Source organism: Megalobrama amblycephala, linkage group LG15, assembly GCF_018812025.1.
Source record: "Megalobrama amblycephala isolate DHTTF-2021 linkage group LG15, ASM1881202v1, whole genome shotgun sequence".
NCBI lineage: Eukaryota > Metazoa > Chordata > Actinopteri > Cypriniformes > Xenocyprididae > Megalobrama > Megalobrama amblycephala.
The window spans coordinates 36,021,223-36,043,037 of record NC_063058.1 but is presented as its reverse complement, the minus strand read 5'-3'; the positions used below and the strand labels follow the sequence as shown (position 1 = coordinate 36,043,037).

The 21,815-nt window shown below is 38.6% G+C and overlaps 1 protein-coding gene across 3 annotated transcripts in view; it reads right to left on the bottom strand.

Annotated features, from left to right (window-relative positions):
• The window catches only part of gas8 (growth arrest-specific 8), a 105,652-nt gene that overhangs the window by 55,504 nt on the left and 28,333 nt on the right, over positions 1-21,815 (bottom strand). For 2 of the 3 annotated variants that reach the window (XM_048158097.1, XM_048158098.1), the window contains exon 5: positions 9,972-10,026. The exons of the other annotated variant lie outside the window; for it this stretch is intronic. In XM_048158097.1, the coding sequence (XP_048014054.1) occupies positions 9,972-10,026 (55 nt within the window). The remainder of the gene's footprint in view (positions 1-9,971; positions 10,027-21,815) is intronic. 3 annotated transcript variants of the gene reach the window in all.

Below are 21,815 nucleotides of genomic sequence, written 5' to 3'. Positions count from 1 at the left end.
GGGATACTGTGATGGATTTTTTTTTAATTAATCATAACTAACATTTCTTTTTCCTTGCAGGAATAACATTTAAATGCTTTTGAAACCTAAATTTCCTCAAACCTTGGGCCTAAGTCAGTGTGTGTCTGAATCATGTCCAAATATAGGAAAAGGGAAATGAAACTTAGGGACAAATAGACAACTATCTAAATATAATAGCCTCATGATATTGAGTAAACAACAAACTAATAAACACATGATTATGGCAGATCTTGCTTTACCTAGTAACAGAAGGGTTTGAAATATGAAGAACCAATCATATTGTAGAATAGTGGTTCCCAACCTTTTGTCCATGAAGCCCCCCCTCCATACATATAAGAAACCCTAAGGACCCCAAAAAACAAAAACAAACAAAAAAAACAAACAAACAAACATGCAAATTCACTCTCTACCAGAAGGTGGTACTTATGGAACAGCAGCAATACACTGCAAAAAATTTTTTTCTTACTTAGTATTTAAATATCTAAAAAAATCTTTTTTGCATTTTTGCAGTGTAGAGTTTTCTTGGTTACCTCTGTAAAAAAAGCACTTATATAAACACTATTTTTATAGGCATCATACGGAGGTAAGAGTAAAAGAAAATGTCATTGAAATTTTTAAGTAAGTCAGTTCCTTCAGAAATGCATTCATATAAGCCCCCACCCCAACTTAATGTGTAGAATTGTCTTCCAATATTCTGAGCATCGCAACAGTGAGCTTGCTCTGTCCGGTACAGTATTTTCTCTGCTCTTCTCTTTGCATCCGTCTTCAGCATGTCCCATCTCTGGCCTCTGTTAACGTCCACACAAATTACATTTTGGGAAATGATTGCAATGCATTTTGTGCGCAAGTCCGGGACAAAAAACGGAACTGGCCGGTTCTGATTGATGGTAGACCGGTGCATCTCTATTACTGGCAAACCTACACCTGAAGCTCTAATGAGAAGAACACGCTCCCATGTTAGGGAAAGAAGAGAAGAGAGTGGAAAAATTCTGGATTTTTTTTAATAAAGTAGTTTGAAACATACACACGTTTTCACTGCATTATTGTATACACACCAGCCGCTGCTGACTTTTCATTTTTGCCGCAGCTCTCACAGCTGGTGTGAACAAGCTTGCGTCTTTTGTGTCATAAAAATGTGATCGGTTTATGTGATTAGCAAGCTGAGAGACCACATATAGAATCAAAGGAAGTAATTGATAACATTTTTGGATAAGTGGCCGATCATTTGGAGCATTCCTAGAAACTATACAAAACTGTTTTAAAGTACTGAAAAACAAACAACAAGTAAATCCTGATGGTATAATAATTACGTCTTACCCAGTAAATATTTTGTTTCACTCAGAAATACAACAGATTACAGAAGCTGAATGACATTTGTTTATAATTAGATGGTTCTGCTTCTTTCTGCAGGGGAAACCTGCAGTGATTAACTGGTGAACTTGGGCTGAGCTTGTATCCATTTTTGACCTCAAAAGAATATAAACCCCCCCCCCCCCCATCTTCTCCATTTTTATTATCAAGAACTCTATATACTTCATGAGTGTTGTTTGTGTACATGCAAACTATACAAACTTGCCTACCAAGGTATACATTAATGCATGGGTAAAAGGTCAATATAACTCAATGATGTTTGGTCTTTATGTTTTCAGCACAATGCCTAGGGTAATCTGAAATTGGTTTGGAAAGTGCATTAATGGAACAATGCATCTGAAAGGTGCAAATTTGCATTTCGCTCCCTCTCAGGACAGGTTAAAAGACTTGTTTCTGGGACAGATAATTGTTCCAGTTGGGTTGCTGCAGTTTCCGTTCTGGTTCCAGGCTCCAGTTCATGTTCCAGTGCCGGTTCAAGGTTCTGGTCCCAAGATGTGCTAAGCTAAGTCCAACTCTACAGAGTTGTGAAGTTGCTCTCTCAAGACTCTGAAGCTCTAAAGAGAGAAACAAGGAAGTTCTGCAAGAAGTGAATTTGGGGAGTTTGAAAACTGCAACAGAGACAACGACTACAAGCTTAGCCCCCCCATCTTCAAGATATCTTCTGTACCAACTTCAATCCTCTCATCAGAGATCCTCCAGATCTGCGTGTTCCGGATCTGCACTCTACTTCAGAATCTAAAGATCCTTCCGTCTGCGTGTTCCAGAGAATAAGGATCATCTGCACAGACATCAGAACCTTCAAGGCTTCTTCAAGGCTTCTTCTTCTGCGTGTTCCAGGAAAAGACCTTCTCTGTGCTCCAGGAGTTCAACGTTCACAAGTACTTCGTGTTCAAGTCTGTGAACCGGATTCCAACTCCTTTCTTCCCACTGCAACGCTGCTCAGCTCAACAAGTGGAAGACGTCACCTTTGGATTCAGCACGACCAGGCAGACATAAATATCACTTACCAAACCTCTTTCTAGAGACCTTGGCATTAATGTATACTGTCAGTATATGATTATCTAATTTGCATTAGATCTTGCATAGCTGATATCAGTTGATAACAAATAATCTCTCGGTTTATTCGTCGAATTCAGAATAAGGTTTGCCTTATTTCTTCTAGAGAAACTACAGTTTATCTTTCCATAAGATTAACTTGTAACTGCCATAGTAACATCCAACTCATCCACTTGCATTTATCAGTCTTTTTGCACTTTATCCATTCAGTAGTTGTTAGTTACTCTTGTCTATCCTTTTGTTAATAAAATCCATTTATTACACTTGTGTCTTCCTTGTGTTGATAATACAGTAAGAGGCTCTACAAGTTAACGATATCTCACAAATCCTTCAGACTGGTCAGATGATGAACTTCCTCCAATTCATATAATTGTAATTCAGTCAACAATCTTCCATGATTGTTCTTTATTGTCAAGGTGAAACTTGACTGGTGCCCCGAAAATATTGGAAGGAATCATCTGACTCAATATTAATATTAATACAAAATATTAATATTAATATTTAAGACCATAAACCACTCAATTTGTGGTACCCTCGAGTGAGACTAGTCCAAAATCACTACACTTACATGACCACTGCTTTCAGCGGCAATGCAAAAGCAGGTTTAAATATTCCGGTATGATTGTAATTTCAAAGATTTAATAGACAGCCGAATCATTGTCATTTAGGAATAAAGATCGTGTTCTTTTGATTAATCGTGCATACATAAGAGCTTATAGCCAAAGTATTTTTGTATGTCATGTTTTATAAGAAATTCACTATGGTGGTATATTTGATCTCGACATTTTAAGTATTTAGGAATGATGATCTGCCCCTGATCTTGTTCTGTCTTAAATCAGAAGATATTTTTGGTAATACTTTATAATAAGATTTCATTAACATTAGTAAACTTCACAAAACTGTCCGGACACATATATCCACGCCACATGGCACTGCCCACCCATTAAACACTTTTGGAAAGACGTCACTGAATCCCTATCCCGCCTCCTGGGCTGCCGCATCCCATTATCCCCCTTACTCTGTCTACTGGGTGATCTATCAACTCTTAATCAGGAAATAACAAACAAAAGGATGCTCCTTGTAGCCTTAGCCATCGCCAAGAGAACTATCTTCTTGAACTGGAAATCCCGAAACACTATTCACATAACACATTGGAAAAATTTGCTCATAGACTACATCTCCCTAGAATATTTTTCATCTCGTTACAACTGTATATCGGAACCACAACACTCTAGATCAGACCTCCTTCAACTATTACAAATCTGACACACTCATCCTGACTAATTATGTATTCATTTATTATTATACATATTTATACAAGGTTTTAGTAATATTGTGAGTATTTTCATTATTATAATTATTATTGACATTATTGTTATTAATATTATCAATATCATAGAAACATTTAGCAGTAATGGAATGATGGCAGTGTAATGATGTTATCTAAAATATAAAAAAAATAACCAAATCAACCCCTAACATATACCACGCATGATTTTAATGCACCAAATGCTGATTTTAATGCACCACACCCTTCTTTTAATGCAGCACCTCATCTTAGGCATACATACAAATAGTAACTGTACTGTAAATGAGAGGGAAAAAAAAACAAAAAAAAAACATGCACACTGACAAAGAAGCTAGGAGAGGTGTGGTTTGTGTAAGGTATGTGTCATTATTTTATTATTACTATTACTATTGTCATTTTATCATTATCATTAGGAGCCAAGCACCGAATGTGCGTAGGCATCTATTGCAATCGTTAGATTTCTTTTTATTATTATTCTGCTTCTTCTTCTTCTTCTTCCGCTCTTGAAGTCTATGGCAGCCCATAGAACCGCTTGCGAGAAAGTTGTGAAATTTGGCACACAGTTAGAGGACAGTCTGACCTTTGTCCATACCAAATTTGGTGTCTCTAACTCAATTCCTCTAGCGCCACCAGCTGTCCAAATTTGCACTTATGTTTATGCTAATAACTTTTGAACCGTAAGGGCTAGAAACAAAATTCTTTTTTCCTCTGATTCCTTGGGTCAGGCCGATTCGATCACACCCTATGGCGTCATGAAAATTTTTCCGCCATTTTGAATTTTCTGAAAAACTTACTTTTTCGAACTCCTCCTAGGCCGTTACTCCGATGTTCATGAAAATTGAACCAGATCATCTTCAGACCATGCCGACAAAAAGTTATGGAATTCAAGTCGATTCCTCAAACCGTTTTCGTAAAATACGCGAACGAATTGTATGTAGTGCTTGGGAAAATAGACATAAGGCTGTATCTCCGCAACGCTTTATCGTATTCAGACCATACTTCGTACATGTCATCACAAGAATGACCTGAGGCATCATGCAGTGTTTCGGCGCAGCGCCACCTACTGGTGCGGAAATATGAAAAATGGATATTTTTGCTTATAACTTCTGATGGGTTTGTCCAAAAATCATAAATTTGGTCTCGTTGGATTCGGGGCATCATGCCGAGTCGAATGATTACCAATTTTCCCATATGGGACATTTTGGCCGTCGGCCATTTTGAATTTTGTGCTAAAATGCTGTATTTTACGAACGCATTAACGTATATTTACGAAACTCGGTATGGTTCATCAGCACAATGCCCTGAAGGAGCGTGAGAAGTTTCGGACAAGCGTCACCTTGTGGTCAAAAGTTATAACAAAATTTACAAAAATGCTAATAACTTTTGACTCGACCATTTTGAATTTTGTGCTAAAATGCTGTAATTTATGAACGCATTAGCGTATCGTTACGAAACTCGCTATGTGTCTTTGGCACCATGTCCTTACAATACTCAAAAAGTTTTGGTGCAGCGCCACCTTGTGGTCAAAAGTTATAACAAAATTTACAAAAATGTTAATAACTTTTGACTATATTAACCGATTGTAATGAAACTGGTCTCAGTAGATTCCTTGGGTCATGCTGAGAACACAGATATCAAATTTGCCATAGTCAGCTGAACTTCCTGTCCGCCATATTGTTTTTCTTTGAAAACCTACTTTTTCGATCTCCTCCTAGACTGTTGCTCTGATTTTCACCAAAATCGAACTGTTTCATCTTCAGACCATGCTGACAAAAAGTTATGGATTTCAAGTTGATAAGTCAAACCGTTTTCGTATACCGGAGCAACGAATTTGAGGCATGATGCAAAACCGACTCTTGAAGCAGTATCTCTGCAATGCTTTGGCAGATTGACACCAAACTTTGCATCAGTCACCGTCACCTTACTTTGACCATACCACATTAATTTGGTCACAGTGCCACCTATTGGTCGAAAGTGATGAACCAGTAAATCCTCATTTTTTTATCATTTTTCAGCTCTTTTGCCTAAAATGATCTTAATAGGTCTTTAATTGCTCCACAGTTGCAGTTAGTCTGATGCTCACAGTCGTGTTCGCAAAATATCATCATCGCCATCTTTATCTTTAGCATTTCTATTGTTTTTATTACTATTGTTATTGTTATTATTATTATTATTATTATTATTATTATTTTTATGAATATTATTATATTATTATTATTGCTGTCATTACAAAATATTATCATCACATTTAGTATCACTGTTATTATTATTACTGTTATTACTGTTGCTATTATTATTGATACAAATGTTGTTATTATTATTGATTTTACTTTTTCTGTCAACACAAAATATTATCATTACCATCCTTAGTATTAGTACCACTACTGTTATTATTGTCATTATTATCAATGTTATCTATTATTATTATTATTATTGATATTACTATTGCCGTCAACACAACTTATCATCACCATCTTTAGTATCATTATTGTTATTATTACTGTTATTATTATTACTGATATTACTGTTGCCGTCATCACAAAATATTATTATCATTATTATTATACATGCTATTACTATTTACATACTTCTACTATTACCCATTTGTCATTTCTGCTTACTTTTCATTGCTGTTACTATCACTGCTGTTTTATTGTTGTTTTTTGTGTTTTGTTGTTGTGTTTTGTGTTCACCCTATGTTGTAAGTTTTGCACTCCTAATAAAAAACATTAGTTAACTGCATTAGTTAACATGAACTAATGATGAACTGCATTTCTACAGCATTTATTAATCTTTGTAAATGTTCATTTCAATATTTACTAATACATTATTAAAATCAAAAGTTGTATTTGTTAACATTAGTAAATGCACTGTGAACTAACTGTGAACAAACAGCTGTATTTTTAACTAAAGTTAACAAAGATTAATAATTACAATAACGTATTGCACATTGTTAGTTCATGTTAGATAAAACATTAACTAATGTTAACAAATAAAAACCTTATTGTAAAATGTTACCTATTTTTTTTTATATAAATTTCAACAAGTACACAAAACGTATGACCACAATAACTTTAAGAAGCTTTTTGTTTGTTTGTTTAGATAAATTGGGGTTTGACCTGTAATGTGATGCAGTTAGACTAAGTTACATTTGATTAATATTATTAAATTGTAATGAAATTAAATACCCATCTTTGTCGAAAGAATTCCAGGCGCAGTTCACTCTCAGCCAATAAGATTCCACGTAGCATTTTCATTGAACAGTCGTCTATTCTGATTGGTTGATAACTGTTGACAGCGTTTAATCCAGAAGCAAATTAATTTCTGCAGGAGCACAGAGAGATTCACAAGCGCGCAGGACACAGTTTAAACGCGCACACGCAATATCTGAGTGTGAGGAGAGACAGTTCATAAGAGAGCACATATTTTTGAGAGAGCGTATCCAGTTTTGTGCGAGAGCAAAGGAAATCCGTGCGCAAGCGGAGAGATTCACGCTTGCATTACATGTATGTGCTCTCGTGTCACAATAATGTGCTCTCGATATTAGACAGTAAAATAACGCCATAGGATGAGAGCTAATGTCACGTTCCTGTTCATTCCGGACTCCATTTCCCATAATCCTCCCTGCCAGTCACATGCACACTCCACACCAATCACCTGGACTATAAAGGACTCACACACATACCACCTCTTTGCGAAGTCTAGTTTCACCCTTGTGTTCAATTCCGAGCGTTTTCCTGTGTTTATTGTCTGCCTGTCTTCGAACCTGTCTGTGTACTGTTTATGATCCTCTGCTGCCAGCCTTTGGACTTTGCATTATTTCCTGACCTGTGAATGATATCTGCCTGTCCTGACCATCGCCTGTATCCTGACCACGATTCTGCCTAGCCCTTGCTGTTCCTGTTTGCCCTTGCTGTTCCTGTTTGCCCCTGCTTAGACCCTGCCTGTACGACCACGCTTACCTTTAATAAAAGCTTGCAAATGGATCCGCTTCGTTACAGAAGACTTCACCAAAACAATGATCCAGCAGCTTTTCTGATGAACACTGGAACTTTGCTTTATTGTTATTAGGGCTCAAGCAGGGCTCACGATCGCTGGAGGAATATGTTGTGGAATATTTAGACATTGCTTATTATTCAGACTTGCCGGACTGTGCACTGATAGACTTTTTCTGTGAGGCCACTCAGATCACAACTCATTCGTGAGGGACCCCGTTCATCCCGTTCATCACTCAAGCCAGTCGGCCGCTTCGCACTCAAGCCAGTCCGCCACTTCACTCTCAAGCCCGCCGGCCGCTTCACTCTCAAGCCAGCCGGCCGCTTCGCACTCAAGCCAGCCGGACGCTTCGCACTCAAGCCAGCCGGACGCTTCACACTCAAGCCAGCCGGACGCTCCGCACGCAAGTTCGCCGGTTGCAACGCACTCAAGTTTGCAGTTGCAACGCGCTCAAGTTCGCCGGTTGCAACACGCTCAAGTTCGCCGGTTGCAACACGCTCAAGCTCGCCGGTTGCAACGCGCTCAAGCTCGCCGGTTGCTACGCGCTCAGGCTCGCCGGTTGCTACGCGCTCAGGCTCGCCGGTTGCTACGCGCTCAGGCTCGCCGGTTGCTACGCGCTCAGGCTCGCCGGTTGCTACGCGCTCAGGCTCGCCGGTTGCTACACGCTCAGGCTCGCCGGTTGCTACGCCCTCATGCTCGCCGGTTGCGACGCACTCAAGCTCACTGGATGCGATGGACAAGATGGCCGTTTCGCCAGTGCCCACGGGCAAGATGGCTGCCCCTTTGGTGTCTGTGAACAGAGGGGTCGTTCCAGCCATTGAGTCCACTCCAGAACCCAAGGTCCGTGCCCTGCCAGCGCCGCCTAAGCGTCTTGCCCTACCGGCGCCACCCAAGCTCCTTGCCCTGCAGTGGCAGCCCGAGCCACCTGACCTGCCATGGCTGCCTGAGCCACCTGACCCGTCGTGGCTTCCCGACACTCCTGACCTGCTGTGTCCACCCGAGCCACCTGACCTGCCGTGGCTGCCCAAGCCACCTGACCTGCTGTGGCTGCCTGAGCCACCTGACCCACCGTGGATGCCCGACAGTCCTGACCTGCCGTGGCCGCCCGAGCCACCTGACCTGCCGTGGCCGCCCGAGCCACTTGACCTGCTGTGGCTGCCCGAGGCTCCTGACCCACCGTGGCTGCCCGAGGCTCCTGACCCGCAATGGCTACCTGAGGCTCCTTACCCGCCATGGCTGCCCGAGGCTCCTGACCTGCCATGGTGCCTAGAGTTCCTGGACCTAGCCCTGGAGACCTCCATATCTGTCTGCATATCCAGCATCACCTGCCAGTAGGTCTCCAGGGCAACCAACCCCCTCCCCGACTGTACCATCCACGGCGCGAGGACGCGCCTTACGGGAGGGGGACATTCTGTCACGTTCCTGTTCATTCCGGACTCCATTTCACATAATCCTCCCTGCCAGTCACATGCACACTCCACACCAATCACCTGTTGCCACATACAGCTTAGCATTTTACCTGGACTATAAAGGACTCACACACACCACCTCTTTGCGAAGTCTTGATTCACCCTTGTGTTCAATTCTGAGCCTTTTCCTGTGTTTATTGTCTGCCTGTCTTCAAACCTGTCTGTGTACCGTTTATGATCCTCTGCTGCCAGCCTTTGGACTTTGCATTATTTCCTGACCTGTGAATGACATCTGCCTGTCCTGACCATCGCCTGTATCCTGACCACGATTCTGCCTAGCCCTTGCTGTTCCTGTTTGCCCCTGCTTAGACCCTGCCTGTACGACCACGCTTACCTTTAATAAAAGCTTGCAAATGGATCTCTGCCTGAGTCCCGCTTCGTTACAGCTAAACTCTGCAGGACAGCTACCTACCCCGATTTAATACGTCTGTCTGTCTTTTTTCACTTACATAAAATAGCTTCAAGCTGCTACATTCTATTATTATATTATATTTTTATTATATTATATTATATTATATTATATTATATTATATTATATTATACTGTTCTTTATTGTATATAAAGAATAAAAGTGGCAAATGAAATATAAATATAAAATTGATAAATATAAAAAATATAAAATTGCATACAGAATCTTGAAATATTAATGTATTTACATGTATTATTCTACTCTATGCAAAAAAACAACAACAACAAAAAAACCTTCTAAAAATCTAGCCCAATCAAATTTATAAAGACAGTGACTTTACCTCGTACTTGTCTGGCAAAATAATTTCGCAGTCCAGTAATTTCCTCATCGTGTTTCTGTTGAAAGAAAATGTTGTTTATTACTATTATTATTTTGTAACTGTCAATGACATTGTAATAATTGTAAACAGGGCTCCAGAGTAACTTTTTAGCTAGGAGCACTTTCTGAAAATTTTAGGAGAACAAGCAGAAAATTTAGGGGCACACCTTAAACCTGAAGCGCAGTTATTCACATTTCCCCCCATTTTGACTGTATTGACCACAATGTTCTTTTGAATAGACTCGAAAATTATGTTGGCATTAGTGGAATTGTATTGGCATGGTTCAAATCATACTTATCTGACCATACCACAAGGCTCAGTACTACGACCATTGCTTTTCACTCTGTATATGCTACCCTTGGGAGATATCATTAGGAAACATGGCATTAGTTTTCACTGTTACACTGATGATACTCAGCTCTATATTTCTTTGTGCCCTGACGAAACTTACTTAACGGAATGCATAGCTGATATAAAAAATTGGATGACTAGTAATTTCCTACAACTACATTCAGAAAAAACAAAGATTCTAATTATTGGACCAAAGACTTCTGCACATAATAACCTAGAATACTGTCTAACACTTGATGGCTGCTCTGTTAAGTCTTCATCGTCAGTTAGGAACCTAGGTGTGCTCTCTGATACCAATCTTTCATTTGAAAGCCACATTTCTAGTATTTGTAAAACCGCATTCTTCCATCTTAAAAATATATCTAAACTTAGTTTATGCGTTCATGACCTCAAGGCTAGATTACTCTAGATTACCCTGCTCGCCTGATAAACAAACTACAGCTGGTCCAAAACACAGCAGTTAGAGTTCTTACTAGAACCAGGAAGTATGACCATATTAGCCCGGTTCTGTCAATACTGCATTGGCTCCCTATTAAACATCGTAAAGATTTTAAAATCTTGCTAATTACTTACAAAGCACTAAATGGTTTCGCTACCTGAGTGAGCTCTTAATGCATTATAGTCCTTCATGTCTATTGCGATCTCAGAATTCAGGCCAGTTAATAACACCTAGAATATCAAAACCAACCGCAGGCGGTAGATCCTTTTCCTTTTTAGCACCTAAACTTTGGAACAGACTTCCTAGCATTGTTCGGGAAGCAGACACACTCTGTCTGTTTAAATCTAGACTAAAAACACATCTCTTTAACCTGGCATACACATAACACACTATCTACTTCTATAATTCAAATCATGTAAATTGTTAGGCTGCATAAATTAGGTCAGCCGGAACTGGGAACACTTCCCATAACACCTGATGTACTCGCTACATCATAAGAAGAATGGCATACGCTGCTGAACATTTTTCATTCAGGGACGTGCATTTATTACATGGCTGGAGCAAGAACATAATGTTAGTGTTCAAAATAAATGTGCACAGTGAAGTTGAATGATAAAGTTTGCCTTCTTTAACCCTCAGGGGTCTGAGGCTGATTTGGGGCCTGGAGAAGTTTTGACATGCCCTGACATTTGTGCTTTTTTCAGTTGTTCATAAACATATTAACACTCTGGGGTCGGCGGTCACGCCGGCGTGATCACCGCGTTTTTTTCTAACCAGTGTGAAAGAGACTCAAAATACTCTGTCAATGTTGCACATACAATTAAGAGTTATACACCATTTTAATCTGTGGAATATTTTCTTTTATTTGTGTACACTCAGAGTAAAAACAAAATGTTGTGCTTTTTGTAAAATAAAGAAAAACATGATGCGTGATCTCTCGTCTCCCTCTGAACGAACTCCAATCTGATAGTTCTCAGAAAATGAACTGTAACTTAGTGAATACTAATCACAAAAAAAATAGACTTATGTCTAAAAAAACGTTGAAATGTCAGGTTTTAAATCGTGTAAGTCAAATCGAAAACAAATATTCTGTGTTTATGTAATCTGTATGAAAAGAGAGCCATGTCAGAAGTCTGTGATTCAGCTCATTATCCGCTAATGCGGCCACGCCCACGGAGCCAGCGCTATTTAGATGTAAATTCAGTCAATACATGCATTCATCGTCTCAATCGTGTATTTATTGTCTTGAAAAGTGTTTTGAACAGCCATAGTTAGCGATCTCTGGCCTCTGTTAGTTCGGTTAGTTCCTGGATTGCCTATTCTTCTTTAGTGCTCAGGCATTTGTGGACAAAAGGGGCAGAGCGCCCTCCGGCTGCAAGTATGAATTGAAAACAGTATCCAGCACTCATAGTAATGACAATAAATCCTGAATATTACTCCTCTGTATAGAAAATTGACAAACATATGAGAATCCATCAATATTTCTCCAAATGTGCATGCTTTTAAGCTAAATGCCTATATGAAATGCCATAGAGGTAACATAATTGTTCAGACACTTTGCATCACAGAAATACATTATATTTTAAAGAATATAACAGAATACCATTATTTTAAATTGTAATAATATTTCACAGTATTGCTGTTTTTTCTGTATGTTTGATTTAAACCATGATGAGATTTGAGACATGATCAACAGAGGGTTTTTTCACAGCTTACCTGACTGAAAGAGCTCATTATTTATGCAGGTCATTAGAGCTCTTTATGCGTTTCTTTTGTCTTCTCAGGTGAGAATCACCCATTATTCATGATTATTCACGCCTCCACGCATACTGTGTTTCTTGACCAAAGATGTTTTAGAAAATTTAAATCTCTCTATTGTTTTATATTAACAAGCAGGCAGCATCATTTTTACCTCATTTTGAAGCAAAAACTCTAGTCTACAACCTCCAATAACCAGAAGTCTTGTGAACAAAGATTTAATATATATTTTTTGGCTTTATTTCAGTGACTTAAGTTTTTTGTTTTTTCAATAACCATGCATAAACGTTATTCCTTCAAAAACACAAACATGTACATACATGTTCCTCACATATTATTGTAGCCTAGTTTGTGCTGAATACAGTGTAATGACACTTTTTCCATTAATATGTTTATGAACAACTGAAAAAAGCACAAATGTCAGGGCATGTCAAAACTTCTCCAGGGCCCCAAAAATCCTCAGACCCCTGAGGGTTAATGGAAAAAGTGTCATTACACTGTATTCAGCACAAACTAGGCTACAATAATATGCAAGGAACATGTATGTATATGTTTGTATTTTTGAAGGAATAACGTTTATGCATGGTTATTGAACCCAAACATACAGAAAAAACAGCAATACTGTGAAATATTATTACAATTTAAAATAATGGTATTCTATTATTAAAATATAATGCATTTCTATGATACAAAATGTCTGAACAGTTATGTTACCTCTATGGCATTTCATATAGGCTTTTAGCATAAAGCATGCACATTTGGAGAAATACTGATGGATTCTCATGTTTATGTCAATTTTCTATACAGAGGAGTAATATTTATTCAATATTTATTGTTATCACTATGAACGCTGGATACTGTTTTCAATTCATACTTGCAGCCAGAGGGCGCTCTGTGCACTTTTAGTCCACAAATGCCAATGCTAAAGAAGAATAGGCAATCCAGGAAATAACTGAACTAACAGAGGCCAGAGATCGCTAACTATGGCTGTTCAAAACACTTTTCAAAACAATAAATACACGATTGAGACGATGTATGCATGTATTGACTGAATTTGCCTCTGAATAGCGCTGGCTCCGTGGGCGTGGCCGCATTAGTGGATAATGAGCTGAATCAAGGACTTCTGACATGGCTCTCTTTTCATACAGATTACATAAACACATAATGTTTGTTTTCGATTTGACTTGCACAATTTAAAACCTGACATTTCAACGTTTCTTTAGACATATGTGTCTTTTTTTTGTCATTAGTATTCACTAAGTTACAGTTCATTTTCTGAGAACTATCAGATTGGAGTTCGTTCAGAGGGAGATGTTGGTGTTGCTATGGTAACCTGGGTGGTTGCTAGGCAGCTGGTAAGGTACTTGGTGTGGTTGCTAAGGTAACCTGGGTGGTTGCTAGGATGTTGCTAAGGTACTTGTGTGGTTGCTAAGGTTTTGCTAGGGTGTTCTGGGTGGTTGCTATGGTAACCTGGGTGGTTGCTAGGGTGTTGCTAAGGTACTTGGGTGGTTGCTAAGGTGTTGCTAGGAGGTAGCTATGGTGTTCTTGGTGGTTGCTAGGCGGTTGCTATGCTAACCTGAGTGGTTGCTAGGCAGTTGCTAAGGTACTTGGGTGGTTGCTAAGGTGTTGCTAGGTGGGGGTAGTTGTCAAAGATGGTTACTATGGACTTTTTATAGAGTTCTTAGTATGATCAAAGAATATACACTAACAAGAAGCGACAGTCAATAGAACGTTCCATTGCAACACCGGCGCCCAGCAGCAGCCCTACATTAAAGCTGAAATCCAACCTGAATGATGACAACACAGAATAAAATACTATCACTAGTGATCATCAAATCCTTTTTACAGTTTATTTTACACACTTTGTGTTTAAGTTTTTAACTTGTTTAAAAACAAGTTAAAAACTTTGTGTTTAAGTTCACTTTTTTCACAAAACCTTTGCTCTCTAGAAACCCAGTCAGTTTGGGTTAAAATTCTTTAAAAGGCTTATAAACACTGAATTATTACCAACATATGAAATTAAATTAAGGACATGCATCAGAAAAATTGGGAATGTTGGACAATAAATATATGAATATAACAGCTTGATTTTGCAGTGTTGTCTAATGTCCATTGAAGCAAAAGTGTCCAAAAGTGCGAATTATGTGATAACGGACACAGCAATGCATCATGTATTATAAGATCATTATGTTTGTAGCGTGATCCATTAAAATGTACAATATAGCCTATTTCAATTCAGACCTAGATATTATTACTATTACTCCACTAGGTCTAATATATATTGTTCGCTTCAAACATAATGATCTTAAATTTATTCATTATTAATTTACTATTAATAAATGTGTAAAGTTGCATAAAATGGAAATACTCAGTAAAGTAGCCTAACATATGGTTGAATGGTTGGATTCCACAACTGGTAAAATAAAACATATATAAGACAATACAGCATTTACTGTATGAGCCATACAATTTACTGGTGACTTAATTTAAAAAACTGTTCTATTGCGCTTCTGATTTGGCAGTAAAATTCGCCGATTTTGGGTGCGTAAGATGTGAAGGATTCTATGGTCCAGTTAGTATTTTCAGCCCATAATGGCGGCCGCGCTTCCAAAGCACCATCTGGTGGCTGTTACCCAAAAAGTATCAAAGTGTCGCCTCTTGGGTTCTAAGCTCTTTTTTATGATTTAGTACTTAGCTAATTACTATTAGCATGTAGCTATTCACTGCTAGCATGTGTAGCATGCTGGAAGTCCAGTTTGCTAGCATGAGTAAAATGAGCCTACCGCCATGTCTCTACGATGCTCTGATGCAGAAATATAGGTCTTGCTAAATGGTTGCTAGGGTACTTTGTTTGGTTGCTAGGGAGTGGCTTGGTATCTGCCAGTGATGATACTCCAAAGGCTGCTTGCCAATATAAACCAACACCATGCCTCTGTGACATTCAGATTTGAAGATATCCCTCTTTGAGTTTGGGTTGCTAGGGTGCTCTAAATGGTTGCTAGGGTGTGGCTATGAAGTATTGAAGGTGATTCGTGATTGGCAGTTTGCTGCCCCGAGTCAAACAAGCCCATCCTCATGTTTCTATGACACTTCTATACATCCCTTTGACATTTGACCAAGATATCCCTTTGACCTTTTTGAATGGAAGTCTATGGAACTTGTTGCTAGGGTGTGGCTTGATAGCTTCACAATGATCCTGAGAAAGTGACTGGTCATCTGAGCAAAATGAGCCTGCCCCCTTATCTCTATGACACTGTGATCCAGAGTTATGTTCAATACAAAATCCCATAATTTACCATAGTAGGAAAAATATGTATGCAGTCACTTCCTGGTTCACCGGCACATAGTATGTCTATGGGGCAACTTTGGGCAGCTCTTGCACCCCAGGGGTACAACTTACATTCCATTTTGAGGTATGGTCTTACAGAGCCTGCCAGCCTCTTAACCCACATTTCTACGAAATCCTCGTTAGGAGCTATGACTCGTCAAAGTTCATCACAATGTTAAGTCTATGGGATTTTTCAGGCGATTTTTGAACATCGTACACCTGATCACTTATAAAAGTCATAGCACACCATTCCTCAATAATCCGCATGATTTGACGCCCCATTCATGGGTCTATGACAAACACTGCGGGACAAGTTACGCGCCGAAATTTTGTCCAGAAGAAGCAGAATAATAACTTGAATGTACATTTCCTGAAGAAAATGTGAATGGTGCTTGCAGTGGCAAAATTCGGCACTCAGTTGCTAGGGTGTTTCTAGGCAATTGCTAAGGTGTTCTAGACGGTTGCTAGGCAGTTGCTATGGTAACCTGGGTGGTTGCTAGGCAGTTGCTAAGGTACTTGGGGTGGTTGCTAAGGTGTTGCTAGGCGGTTACTAGGGTAACCTGGGTGGTGACTAGGCAGTTGCTAAGGTACTTGGGGTGGTTGCTAAGGTGTTGCTAGGTGGTTGTATTGGTGTCCTGGGTGGTTGCTATGGTAACCTGGGTGGTTGCTAGGGTGTTACTAGGTGGTTGGTAGTTGTCACAGATGGTTATTATGGAGTTTTTATAGAGTTCTTAGCATGTTCTTAGCCCACTTTAGCACTTAGCTAATCAATATTAGCATGTAGCTATTCACTGCTAGCATGTGCATGTTGGAAGTCCAGTTTGCTAGCATGAGTCAAAAGAGCCAACCGCCATGTCTCTATGATGCTCTGATGCAGAGATATAGGTCTTGTTAAACGGTTGCTAGGGTACTTTGTTTGGTTGCAAGGGAGTGGCTTGGCGTCTGCCAGTGATGATACATGAAAGGCTGCTTGCCAATATAAACCAACCCCCATGCCTCTGTGACATTCAGATTTCAAGATATCCCTCTTTGGGTTTTGGTTGCTAGGGTGTGGCTAGGAAGTATTGAAGATGATTCGTGATTGGCTGTTTGCTGCCCCGAGTCAAACGATCCCACCCTCATGTTTCTATGACACTTCTATCCAAAGGAATATCTTTGATCTTTTTGAATGGAAGTCTATGGAACCTGTTGCTAGGGTGCTCTAAATGGTTGCTAGGGCATGGCTTAATAGCCTCACATTGATCCTGAGAGACTGATTGGTTGCCTGAGTGAAATAAGCCCACCCCCTTGTCTCTATGACACTGTGATCAATAGGCCATGTGTGCACCAAAGTGTTTTTAGCCAGCTGAAAAACGCTAGGCGCTCTGCTTAAAATGCCTATCTGTGAGCGCTTGAGAGCGCTTCTGCAGCGCAGCATTTTTTTTTCAGTTGGGACGCTTTGTTGCTATGATACGGAATATCCGCGGCAGCGCAGCATTTTTTTTTCAGTTGGGACGCTTTGTTGCTATGATACGGAATATCCGCGGCACTGTTACTTAACTGATTTTGTAGGTTTTTGATTTTGTTTCAGAATAAAAATGTTGACACAATGTAAAATTACTTGCTATGTATTTTCGGAGACCAGCAATATTAATTTCTCATTCATTTTGTTCCATACTCTGCTTGTTAATGTCGTTGTACAGCAAGAATGTTCTGACAGTTGGTCGGTGTTGTATTTGTCCCGCCCCTCCTCCACTCTGATTGGACGGCTGGCTAAAAAGTGACAGTGATGAGCACAGCGTTTTACTCAAGTTGAACATTCTTCAACTCGAGGCAACCAGTAAAAAACGCGAACTCTCAGCGCTTGAGCGTGAAAAAGACGCTCAGTGCCTCGTTGTGCTCCTGGCGTTTAAAAAACGTGGTGTTCCCATTGAAAACAATTGAAAAAGTACGCTAGTCGCTGGAAAAAAACGCTTTGGTGGACACACGGCCATAGTGTGAGATGTGAGCGAGTGAGAGAAAGGGTTCTAAGCATAGACATCATATAGGTAGACGCCCTATCGAACGCTACTGCCTATTGGCACGGTCAAGCCGTGGAGCCGCCATCTTGGATCGGTCACCAGCTCCACTCAGTGTAACTTGTTTGCCAGGTGCAATGAGCTTTCAGAGCCGGTCGATTTGTGTATTTAAGTACTTGAAATTTGAGATTTTAAGTATGCAAGAGAACACTAATGATGCTTTGCCAGAGGCAAGCACAATTAATAAGAGCACACATTTTATCTGTAAATCAAATATGCATGAAAGTTGCATTTTTGTTTCTTTCAGAATCATCATTGGTCAGCAGAAAGAGAATAGTAGCATTTTATTTAAACTGAAAATAATACAAAGACTTTTACAAAAGGGTGTGTTATGAAATATTCAGTATAAAAAAATATAGTTAATTAATAATGATCACCAGTGAAGTCACCATGAGCCAGAGAAAGAACAAAGAGGGCATAGTTTTATTTAGAATTTGTTAAGCCGGGCACACATTTAATGACTAGCTAAAACATTTTGAGACTCCTCAACATACAGCGATTGTTTCTTGCGACTGAAGCAGATTTAAATACTTACACATGGAATTTGAACACCGACTGCAATCGCAGACTGAACACAACTGGCTCTGACTGGACACGTTTGAGCGCGATCAGTCATGAGTATCAATTTACATTTATAATCGGCCTTACAATCGTTAAGTGTGTGCGCGGCGCATATATATGTCTATATGTCATAGTTATTCAACCCCTATTCAACATTGCTGTTTTTTAAATAACTTACAAGTATGGTAGGGTACAAAACTGTTAGAACACAATTAAACCTTCTGAAACTCTGTAACAACAATTAGCTTTAGATGTGACACATGCATACATTTAGCCCATGAATTTGCTGAAGTTAGCAAATATCGCCAAGACAAAAGAGATCTCACAGACGATAAGAAAAAAAGGCTATGGATACAAGAACATTTCCAAGACGCTAAAAGTCCATAGAGACACAGTTGGCAGCATTGTTTGTAAATTTAAAATGTATAGTACCATAGCAAATCTTCCAGGGCATGGAAGAAAAAGCACAACTTTATTAAGGGGAACAAGATGTTTGATCAGAGCAGCTGAGAAGATTTGCAAGATGACCTGGTGAAATGAGGAAAATAACATTTCAATGCAGACTATAAGAACAACACTAAATTTTGAATTTGGATAGGCCTGTGAAGTTCTGGAAGAATGTTTTATGGAGTGATGAGACCAAATTGGAACTTTTTGGATCCATGGATGAGCATTATGTCTGGCACAAAAAAAGCAAGACTTATGACCATAAGAACACCATCCCCATGATGCCAAACATGGAGGTGGGTAAGTCTTGTTATAGGGGTGTTTTGCTGCTGCAGTAAGTGAAATTTTTTACCATATGAACAGTGTCATGGATTCTTTGAAGAATCAGGCCATTTTGGCAAAAAGTTTGATGCATTCAGTGTGTAAACTGAAGCTTCACTGATTCATTAGACTTTCCAGCAGTACAATGATCTCAAGTATAAAAATAAAAAAGCTTGATTCAGGGATTGGGGTCTCAGTTTAAATTAAGTGGCCTTAACAGCTATGTACTTACATGGAAAATTAAGCATTTGATACAATGTACTAACTATATATCTGCATGTATTTACATTGTACTTACATTTAAAATACCTGTATGATCTATCTATAGTTACAGTAGTATACTTACATTTGTAAGTACACTTTTGTAAGTACACACCAACTGCAATATTGTAACTGCAATAAATTGTAACTACTCTGCAGTTTCTGTGAATTTTTAGGGGGGCAGTTTTATGTTTTTAGACATGTAATTGTTCATTATTGTTCATGCTTACCGCAATGTGCTTAAATATGAGTATGAGGGTGGATACTTATTATTCAAACTATTTCATAGTCAAGCTATGGATGGAAAAAATGTTTGCAAAATGCACTAGAATACACCAATGTATATTCAGTCATCTCATTTAGCACATTATGGCTCCCCAGGATTCAGTAAGTTTGATTTTATTTTATTGTGCAACTCACACACTGTAAAAGACAACGTGCAAATACCAAGCAGTTAACAAATGAAACCTTATTGTAAAGTGTTACCAGAAAGTGTCTGGAACATGTGTTGATACCCAGGAAATAATGTGTACTTACACTGAAAACACACAAAATTGGCCACTTAAAATAAAGTGTGGAACATGTGTTGTTTCGCTAAAGCCTAATGTTTATTTCTGGTCTAATTTGATAGTTTGGGGTATTTTATGCCTTTTATTTAATGGTTTCCTTTATTAAAACATATATAAAGAAAATTGTTAAAAGATAAGTGAAACCTTGTGTGACCTGAACACCTTTTTTCTCAAAATTAAAGTAGCCAAACTTTGTTGTGTTGTAAAAGTTTCAAAATAGATTGTTCCTGTTTATCTGAAATTTTTCAGTAAACAAAAAAACAAACAAAAAAACCCCCAGCACATTCTTAACTGTTTTTATTTGCACAAACCTGCATTATTAGTGAGTTTAAATAAGAATACCATCATTTTATTCTTCATGTAATACAATTTTGTGTATTTTCAGTGTAAGTACACATTAGTACCTGGGTGTGAACACAGGTTCCTCACTTTATTTTAAGTGGTCAGTTTTTGTGTATTTTCAGTGTAAGTACACATTAGTTCCTGGGTATCAACACATGTTCCAGACCCTTTCTGTTAACACTTTACAATAAGGTTTCATTTGTTAACTGCATTAGTTAATATGAACTAACAATTAACAATATTTCTACAGCATTTATTAAGCTTAGTTAATGTTAATCTCAGCATTTACTAATAATTTTTAAGATCAAAAGTTGTATTTGATAACATTAGTTAATGCTCAGTGAACTAACATGAACAAGAATTTTTTTATTAACTAACATTAACTAAGATTAATACATGCTGTACAAATATATTGTTCATTGTTAGTTCATATTACTTAATTCATTAACTACAATGCTAACAAATGAGACCTTGTAAAGTGTGTAAACCCTTTTTCTAAGATGGTATTTGCACGTTGTCTTTTACCAGTATGCAAGTTGCACAATAAAATAAAATCAAACTTAGTGAATCCTGGGGAACCATAATGTGCTAAATGAGACGACTTGAATATACATTGGAGTATTCTGGTGTATTTTGCAAACATTTGTTCCATCCATAGCTTGACAAAGAAATGGTTTGAATAATAAGTATCCACCCTCATACTCATATTTAAGCACATTGCGGTAGGCATGAACAATAATCCTTTACACGTGTAAAAACATAAAACTGCCCCTCAAAAAATTCGCAGAAACTGCAGAGTAGTCACAATATTGCAATTATGGTGTGTACTTACAAAAGTCTACTTACAAATGTAAGTACTCTACTATAACTACAGATAGATCATGCAGGAACATTAAAGGTAAGAACAATGTAAATACATGCAGGTATATAGTTACTACGTTGTATCAAATGCTTAATTTGTCATGCAAGTACATAGTTGTTAAAGGGTTAGTTTACCCAAAAATTAAAATAATGTCATTTATTACTCACCTTTATGCCGTTCCACACCCGTAAGACCTTCGTCAATCTTTGGAACGCAAATTATGATATTTTTGTTGAAATCTGATGGCTCAGTGAGGCCTGCATAGCCACCAATGACATTTCCTCTCTAAAGATCCATTAATGTACTAAAAACATATTTAAATCAGTTCATGTGAGTGCAGTGGTTCAATATTAATATTATAAAGCAACGAGAATATTTTTGGTGCGCCAAAAAAACAAACTAATGACTTATATAGTGATGGCCGATTTCAAAACACTGCTTCAGGAAGCTTCGGAGCGTTATGAATCAGCGGTTCTGAGTGCCAAAGTCACTTGATTTCAGCAGTTTGG